The sequence below is a fragment of the Mauremys reevesii genome, linkage group 15 (genome assembly GCF_016161935.1).
Source record: "Mauremys reevesii isolate NIE-2019 linkage group 15, ASM1616193v1, whole genome shotgun sequence".
Taxonomy (NCBI): domain Eukaryota; kingdom Metazoa; phylum Chordata; order Testudines; family Geoemydidae; genus Mauremys; species Mauremys reevesii.
Window position 1 is genome coordinate 29626758 of NC_052637.1, and position 9331 is coordinate 29636088.

Consider the following 9331-nt stretch of genomic DNA (forward strand, 5'->3'; position numbering starts at 1 on the left):
TCTGTGGTGTAATACATATACTATAATACACTGTACAAACAAGCGTTTAACTACTTAGTGCCCAAGGAGAAAATGGCCCCGAGGCACTTCACAAACAAAGGTTTTCCCAACAGTGGATTTTCCCAGAGTAATTCCAGTGGCAGAGGACACATGAGAGGGTTCCTGGGTATGTATTGTCAGAGTTCCATGGGAGTTGGGTGCTGATCTCCCACTCAAATTCTGCAGGATTTGAGCTCCTACCCACGTTAGGTCCTTTGAAAACACCAGCCTAAACCCTAAACACCAGCCTATGAGATACCTTGGAGCACTGGATCCCTACACTTTGCAGGCATCCCCCACAGAAAGTCTGTGGAGTGTGAACTCCATGGGGCTAACCTTGTTCTCACTTACGCTGGGTTAAATCAGGAATATCACTGTTAACATCACTGGAGATAAATTGGTGCAAAACCAGGGCAGGTGCGGTCAGAATCAGGCCCACTGGGTTGGGTGGCAGGAATGTTCGGGGTGCAGCTGCACCCAAACACTCCCAAACCAGAAGTGAGCCCAAGCGGTGTGATCTTTTTTCACAAGGACACATTTGGTTCTTTCTCTTTGGCAGTCGGGGACAGATGTAAGGGAGCCATGCGGATCCCGGGGGATGGACAGGAGTTTGGGAGGAAGAACTCCCAGGGGGGAAGTCTGTCTCTCTCGTTATAAAAGAAGCCTGGCTCGTAGATGTGAGCTGTCCAGGACGTGTCCTCAAGACTTGTCTTTTGCGGGTGTCTCTTCCATTAGATTTAACCGTGCACTCCTGTCTGTGGTAATCGGTGGAGAACTCCACCGTAAACCTGCTCGTTCATATGCTGTGAACATGCCATTCAGCTTGTAGAGTCGAGTGGTAGTGCCGTGCTAGAACATGTGGCTTTGATGGGCTTTGTTTCCCAACCCAGCAGTGTTAATGGCATGAGGTGGGAATACAGTGCCCCTTGGGTGCCACTTCTATCCCTTCCGCACAGTAGGGAGCCAGGGTGGGTTCCTTCCATTTCTCCCAGCACGGCCAACTCAGATGGTCTCTAAGGAACATCGTCCGAGCTGGAGCACGGTGCCAGAGCCTTGTGTTAACCCAGCCGGGGCGTGGCGGGGTTTGCATGGAGAACCTCCTGCAGTAATACAAAGATCACAGGGTAACGAACCTCCTGTGTATTGCTCTTTCTGTTTTGTGCGTGTGTCTTTTGTTCACCATTTGCTTTTGGTCTTTTCTGCTGAACAGCCGCGGTTCCGGAGTCCTGCCCTATAAACATTGACGAATAGGTATGAGATACGCAAAGTCTGAACAACCCTCGCTCTCCTTTTACTGTTTGATTTTTTTTTATTGTTTTTTAGACTTCTCTTGATGAGCAAAATTGCCCCCAGGCCACGATTAATGGGGAAAAAAATCTGGCCCTGCCCCTGTATGCCTTGATGGTGAGGGCGTCCCCTTGAGAACATGAGGGGATTTCCAAACCCGATGAGCCTGGATCGCCATTGCTCTGCACCTGGGGTCGTCACTGACACCAATGCACAGTGGGTGTCAAACACTCCTGGAGCAGAACGTTTCACCCACGGGGCACTGGCATAATGGATGCCACAAAGTGCAGGACAATGGAGAACGGGGCCTGCTGCTTGTATTCAGCGCGAAAGACCAGTCGTATGTTGGGGGGCTTATTCTGAAGCTGGGCTGCTCTCCTCCGGCCCCCACCACTGGCTGTGGTTTAAAAACAAACAGTGAAGGCTTTGGTGAGTTCTGCTGGCGTGTGCTACCCATCCACGTGCAAAGGGGAAAAAGCCACTCCCAGCGCAGTTCATGTGCCCCTGGCAAAAAACCAACCAACCCAAAATACCCTGGGGTGGTTTGTAGGGGAATAAATTACCCCTCCATGGTGTAATGGAATATTGCTTTCGATGGGGAGGGCAGGTTCTGGTTCGTGTTGGAGTTAATCAGGCAAAATGGTTTCTCCCTGGAGAAATCTTCCAAATCATAGCCCCAGCCATGCCAAACGGAGTAACTAGCCCAACAGGGGACGTGTCTCTGTTAACATTAACCTCTGATTTTATAATTTACTTTGCAGTGAGGCCTGAAGACCACTAGTGTGCTGGGTGCTGTATGTACACACAGTGAGAGACGGTCCCTGCCCCCAACTACCTGACCACTAAATAGACAAGACGCACAAAGGGAGCATTGTTATTTTCCGCCATTCACAGATGAGGAGCTGAGAGCTGGGGCCCAGAGGACTAGGCCTGAGCCGGCGCTATTGAAGTCTAAGGGTTCAGTGAGAGCAGTGACTTGCCCAAGGTCACACAGGGAGTCAGTAGCAGAGTCAGGACTGAATCCAGGTCTTCTGATTCCCAGTCCAGGGCTATCTCCCATTGAAATCAATTGGTGATAGGGACTTAAATCCCTTTAACAATCTGGCCTGAAATCCCTGTACATTGCTTTGAAAACCTAGGGTTGTAGCTCTGAACAGAGCCCTCCTACCCCCCATCCAACATCCCCATTTTATAGCCTGAGAATCCTGTTGACCTCTTTGTGTGCATTAGCAGTTAAGGTCTTCAGCCTCCCCTAACCTGCTGGATTTGACTGATTTCTGTTGACTTTATGCCGTGAGAAAGTACATGTCAAGTCAGTGACCTTTAATCCTGAAAAAATCCCATGTGTACCTAGAGCAGTGATAGGCGGCCTTTGGCTCTGGCCCCCTGTGTGGCACTGAGAGGAGCATCTTATGCCAGTGGCAGATTAACAAATTTGCTGCCCCTAGGCCCTCAAAAAATTGCCCCCCACATCAGCTCACCTCCGCTCCCCCACGGCAAGCCTGGGAGGGAGGGGGGAGAAGGGGAGCTGTGGCGCGCTCGGGGGGATGGAGGAGGTGGAGCGATGGTGAGCTGGGGCAGGGGACAGAGAGCGGTTCCCTGCCCCCCACCCGCCAAGAGTTACTCCCCGCGCCCGCCGGCCCCAGGTCACCTCCGCTATCCCCCGAGTGCGCCGCTACTCGCTTCTCCCTCCCAGCGCTTGCATGCAGCAAGCCTGGGAGGGGGGGAGAAGGGGAGTTAGGGCGCACTCGGGAGCAGTTCCTGCCTCCCCCCCCCCGGGTTACTCCGCGCGCCTGCGGGTCCCAGCTCAGCTCTGCTCCGCCTCCTCCGTGTGCTGCTACTGGCTTCTCCCTCCCTCCTAGCGCTTTCGCGCAGCAAGCCTGGGAGGGAGGTGAAAGGAGGGAAGTGCGGCGGGCCTGGGGGAGGAGGCGGGCCGGGGATTTGGGGAAGGGGCGGAGTTGGGGAGGGGGCATGAGCAAATTTGCCGCCCCTGCAAATTTGCTACCCTAGGTCTAGGCGATAATACGCCGCTGTCTTGTGCCCTACCTAGTCTTGGGCAGGTGGCCCAAGGCCTCTCCATAATGCGCGCACACTGGTGGGGGAAATGCTAAACCCTGGGATCCCTTTCCATCTTCCCAGCAGCCAGGAAGGAAGGGGCAAGCAGCTGATAGACCAAATTCATCCCTAATGTAATTCCATGGCAGTCAGTGGAGCTACACTCCAGATTTGCAGGGACCTTGCTGACAGCCAGAAAACAATCCCAGGTGCCATCCTGCCGCTGCATCTCCATGGTAGCTTTCAGTGGTGGCATCAGGCTGGGGTTGTGGTGGCCCCACAATGTGACGTACACATTGCCCTTCCAGGATGTCACGCCAGGATTAGTTTTGTGCCTCTGCAAGGCCTGCTGCTGCTGAAGTGGATTTCCAGGTTTCAGGGGGGGAGAGGTGGGAGAACCCCCCTCTTCTGGGATGTTTCTTCCTTCTGTCAGCAAATAAACAAACTGAGGGTGGTGCCATTTTGATTCTGGAGCAAAACCCTCCAAGGCTTGGGAACCTTGATGTAAACTCACGGGAGTTAGTCGCCTCGGTTAGCATTGTGCTGTAGGCAGGCTAAGCACCATAAATTTCCCGGGCAAAAGTGTAATGCCTTTGGCCTAAATTAACACAGACACGCTTCCTGCACTAAGCAAAAATCCCAGCTCAGCACGGCGGTTATGTTTTTAGTTTATCCACAGCCGCAGGCTCTGTTTGGAAGCCAGGTAATTAAGACATACAATGGATTGTTGTTGCCATTGTACATTTTGATTGAAGCGAGCACTCGTGTATCCCAGTCATTTCCACAGCAAAGAGCCTTTGAGCCGTTACAGGGCGATCTTTGTCCTGTGCAACCAGCGCCGCTTTGAGGCGGCAGTTTTCCGTCTGGTGGAAGCCAGTTAGAGTGAAATCATTTTTCCCAGCACGGGTTGTAAAATGAGGTTCTCCTCTAGCTGTAATCCCCACTGGTTGTTTGCAAAGCGCTGAAGCAATGTGGGACTCATTGGAGCGCCGCTGTCTGTGAACTCGCACATTACCTGAAATTCTGCCACTGGCCATGAACTCCTAGAAGTTTGGATAAAATGGGGCCCAGTGAGGAGACCAGCCCGCTGCAATGTTGCAAAAAAGAGTCCAAAACCCAGCTGTTCCTCAGCTCCGTGCAGCTGTCCCATCTTCCTTCAACTATAGGAATTCCACTCTGTGCCCAGATTTAAAATCTCAAGTGGTATCTCTGAGGTCCCCTGCTCTCTGCTGGCAGTGGGCACCCGCTGTGCAGTGTGTAATCACTGTCTTCTCTTCTCCAGGCATCAAGGGCTCAGATGACAACGCCCTGACCCGCAGGCCTGCCCAGAGGCACCGTCTGTCTTCCAGCAACATCAGCCTGGAAGAGGAGGAAGATATGCAGTGCATGGTGGGCCCGCTGGCTGTCTGAAGAGACTCCACCCTCTCTGGGACTGCATGCTCATTCCAGCATCACACTGGAGGGAGGGCAAAGCCCCCCCCATCCACCACACTTCCCCAGCACTAAAGAAACGCAGAGCAGCAGCTCTGTGGGCATTAACACCTCAAATCCAGCCGATGTAGCGATACTGATTTTTACACAATTGAACCTGGACGTCTCATTGCTCCTCTCTGTGGACCCTTTCCCGATATTTATGCTAAGACAAACTGGGCTCACCGTAATCACAGCAGAAGGGGGTTTGTTTGAATTAAGGAAGAGTGTGAAGCTTTCCAGTCTCCTCCTGACATCTGCCCACGTGCTGAAGCCAAGGGCTACACCCACGCACTCCTGGCCCCTTCAGTGTGGTGACCAGAGAATAGGGGAGGAAAGAGGTGATGTTTTGCACCCTTCCTCCACTCCTGCCTCTTCTCTCCAGTCTGCGCTGATAGTTTGAGCCTCTAGCTTCTTAGCTGGGCCCCAGGGCAGTGCTGAAAGGTCTGCGTGCGTGATGCCGCAGGAGATGTTCCAGGGCGGGAGGTCTGCATGACATCGAGGGCCTCCCTCCGGGGAAGTGGGGGAGGGGAACGAGCATTCCTCTCCGGGTTGGAGAGGCGGGCGCCGTCTGCACTTGGTGGTTGGTTAAGAGAGGAGCATGACTGGGAGCAAGCCTAGCTGCCCATAGGCAGGCTCTCCCTCCCGTGTCCATGTGCATGTAGAGGCACTCACAATTAGCTCACATCCATCTACCTCGCAAGCGTGCAGTATCCACCTCGCTCGCTCAGCTGCACGCACGTTGCTGGTGTAAGTTTCCCCAAGGCTGAGCCACGTAAGGCTAAATCCCGATCTCATCAAAGTCAATGGGAACGTGGCCATTGCCTTCGGTGAGACCAGGATTCAGCTGCCCGTGCTCGTGATGAGCCTCTGAGGGGCAGGCTCACACACACCCATGGGGCCATCTGTGCTGGTGCATGCAAGCAGGTGAGCTTACAAATGAGGGCTGGCATACCTGAGTAGGTGCACTTAAGCGTGCAAAAGACCGTGCATATGTAGGCTTATAGAATCATAGAATATCAGGGTTGGAAGGGACCTCAGGAGGTCATCTACACTCCAACCCCCTGCTCAAAGCAGGACCAATCCCCAACTATTTTTTTCCCTAGATCCCTAAATGGCCCCCTCAAGGATTGAACTCACAACCCTGGGTTTAGCAGGCCAATGCTCAAACCCTTATGTACATGGCAGCGTGCATGGACCCTGAAGCACGTATGTGCATGAGGTTGTGAGTGCATATTCACGTTTGCCTAGCCCTCCCTTGCCCTGCCAGGTGGTGATGTTTTTACCCTGACACTGACGCGTCAGAGTCAAGCCTCCAAATTCATGCTTTAAATGCGGCTGATTTCACACCTTCAAAATATCCCTTCGGTCCCCCTTACCCTCCTCCCTCTGCCATCCTGTGGCTCCAGGCCTTTCTTCCTTCCACAAAACCAACCCAAGCAATAACCCAGCTCCCCAGCTCTGAGCCGTGACTCAGCAAGACATCAGAGGAAGGGCAATTATTGGCCTGGAGGTGGGGGCTCGCTTCTTAATCTTCAGCCCTTGCTTCTGTCTGGTATTTAACTAGAGGATCTGGGGCAGGGAAATGGTAACCTAGTTCCCTACAATGAAAGCCACGGCAGGGGCCCAACAGCCAGCTTCTCGGAGACGGTGAAGGGACTTTTCCACCTCGTCCTCCAAACTGCCGCCATGCTGGCTCCATTCGTCTCAGCTGGAGGGGGCTCAGCGCCTGCCGATGCCCCTCTCTCCGGAACAATTGCAGGGAAAAACTCAGTCCCTTTCTTTGTTCCTTCTCTCTAAAGCACCTTGCCGAGAGCATCGGCAGACAAGGACATGTGCACTGCGTGGCCCCCCGATCTCCCACCGCCGGTACCGTTCCTCCCACTCCCCCGCCACTTTTCACTCCTCGGTTTTCCTTTCGATTTCTGGGGGTACTGGCCTGACCTGTTAGTCTTGGAGCAGCGTGGCCCAGAGAGGGGGGGTCCTTTAAGAATGCAGGATAAGGTGGAGCAAAGTGTAGCAGACCCCCAAGCAGGCTGTGGCGTGAAGTGATCTGGCTGTAACCATTCAGCTTGCCCTTGGGACAGAGGGGGAAGGCCTGGGCTTCTCCCGCAGTTACCAAGGGGCCCTTTGAGAAGCCCGAGGGCAGGTGCAGATGGGATGCCAGGAATCATCTGAGTCTTTGTTATATTCCCTACCTGAAATACTCCTCAATAAAACAACTGCAGCAATTGACAGTAGTAGTAGTAGTAGTCGGAGCTTTTTGGGAGTTGGAGCCTTTTGGCCCATTGCTGTAGAATACAAGAGACAGATGAAGCAATGGCAGACGGACCCCCCTCCCCCCGTCTTCTTCCCTTCGCTCTGTTTTCTCCATGCTACAGCTGGGTGTCCAGTGCGGGCTGAGCGTGATGGACCCCCCCCTTTCTGGGGCCTCGGCTCTTTCCTGCAGGAGGAGGAAGGCGGTCAGACCCGAGGTCATGCATGTCTGTGATTCTCACTGTGCAGAGCCCAGAGTGATCCTTGGAGCAGAACGCGGGTGGCACGATCCCACTCTGCAACTGCAGAGCGATTCTATTCCTGCGGCTGCATGCACCAGGATGGGGGGGATGTACACCCCTGTACAGGGCCGCCCAGAGGATTCAGGGGGCCTGGGGCAAAGCAATTTCAGGGGCCCCGTCCATAAAAAAAAGTTGCAATACTATAGAATGCTATATTCTCCTGGGGGCCCCTGCGGGTCCTGGGGCAAATTGCCCCACTTGCCCCCCTGGGGCAGCCCTGCCCCTGGTTGCACACTGGTGCACTTGGCAAAGGCCGTGATGCAATACGTACTTATTGCTGCATGGTTCTAACCGTGAATAAACCTGTTTCTATGGGAGGTGCAGCCACTAGCTGGAATTGTGGGTTGTGTTTGCACAGGGAATGGGGTCAATTTTCTTTACAGTTTTCTGGTCCATTTTTACCTTTTCTAAGGCGCCAGGCCAGGGCTCAGCCAGTGCTACTGATGCTTCCTCTGTGCAAAGTGCTCTTATCCCTTTTAGGCTCTTGAAATGTGCTGAACAGCTGCAAGTTCCACTGAAGCCAATGGGGGCTGCAGGTGTTTGGAATCTGGCCCTTAGAAACAGCTTCCATGTTGCATTTCTGTGGCAGAATTTCCCCTTGTCGTGAGTGACCAGCTAAGGGGATTGAGGAGGGGAGGGGATCACCAGTCTCTCCAAAGGCTAAAGATTCTGCCCGACAGGAGCACCCCAAAGCACACAAATTGTAACTTGTAGTGCCGGGCAGCCTGTCCCATCGGTGCAGGTTAAGGCCAAAGCTGACCAGCTGCAGGGTAATATGGTAAACTCAGTTTCTGTTCCTCTCTCAGGAAAGATCCCATTGTGGGAACTATGGCTTTGGGTTGGAATTTTAAAAACCAAGTGGATCTCTAGGTCTGTTGAGGGCAGCCCTGGGGCTCCTGGCAAGTTGCCATGGTGGCCCTCTCTCACCTGGCCAGTTTCTGCCCTGCCCCACGTGCTCCAACTTTTGCATCAGGCTCTAGGGCAGATTTCCTGTTCTCACCAGTGAGATGACATTTCAGCCTCTCCTTGGTGGAGACTCACTGGAGCCCAGTCTGAGCAGCCATACCGGAGCTGGGTGCTGGCTGGAAATCAAGAGTCTTATCATTGAGAAGATGGTAAAGGCCAGGCCTGGCTCGGTTGTAACATTGACAAGGTGACCTAGTCAGGGGTTTTCCACTTTATCTGCTCTAGGACTCTCAGGTCTCCTGCCTCCCGCTGCTGGTGTGTGTCCCAGAGAGACTGGGGAGGGGTTACCAGGCCACATTCCTTGGCTGCAGCATTCTCTCTAGGCAGTGCATGGAGCAGGTTTTGTTTATTCTGCTCTGCCAGTCAGAACTGAAGTGCTGCGTAGTAATTACAGTATAAGGGGAGGGCAGGAGGGTCCAGGTCATATTAGCTGGTTAGATAATTGAGGCATATTCCACCCTTGTTTACACCAGTGGAGTAACTCCAGATTTGCCCTGGTTGAACGGAGAGCATCCTATGGCCCACTGGATAATGAAGCATTTTGTTGCTGGGAGGAAAAGCCAGCCCGTTGAGGGGAACCTGGGGGTTTCTGCTTCCCAGCATCCCTGCATTATACGCTAGCACCAGGGTAAGTGGAAGGATAACGATGAACGTTAGATGCAAACCTAGGATGGCTACATTACACGCTTACCAAGGCTTTCTCTCGCCTGGCTTAAAAGGGGACATAAAGAGCTCTTGGGGCCTGTTTCACCAGTGGCATGGAGAGTGGGAGTCCTGGTGCATTGCAGAGGCAGTTCTCCTGGACTGGGAAGGAATGAAGGTGTCTTTGCTCTTTGCCTTTTCTGACAACCAAGTTCTGGAAGCGAGTGTCTATTAAGTTTAACAGAGACCTTTAAACCAGCTGAGCCTGTCTGAGCCGCACAAGGAGCTGCAGAACAGCAGCGAAGGAACAGGGA

The 9331-nt window shown here is 53.4% G+C and overlaps 1 protein-coding gene across 4 annotated transcripts in view; it reads left to right on the forward strand.

The window, feature by feature from the left end:
- RNF157 (ring finger protein 157) overlaps positions 1–7429 on the forward strand; it is a 123428-nt gene extending 115999 nt beyond the window's left edge. For 2 of the 4 annotated variants that reach the window (XM_039501945.1, XM_039501946.1), the window contains 2 exons: positions 1250–1290; positions 4664–4797. In XM_039501945.1, coding sequence (XP_039357879.1) covers positions 1250–1290 — 41 coding nt within the window. In that variant the 3' untranslated portion in view covers positions 4664–4797. Of the gene's footprint in view, positions 1–1249; positions 1291–4663 lie in introns of all 4 variants that reach the window. The other 2 variants (XR_005588515.1, XM_039501944.1) reach the window with 2 other exon arrangements.
- Positions 7430–9331: the final 1902 nt, after the last annotated feature.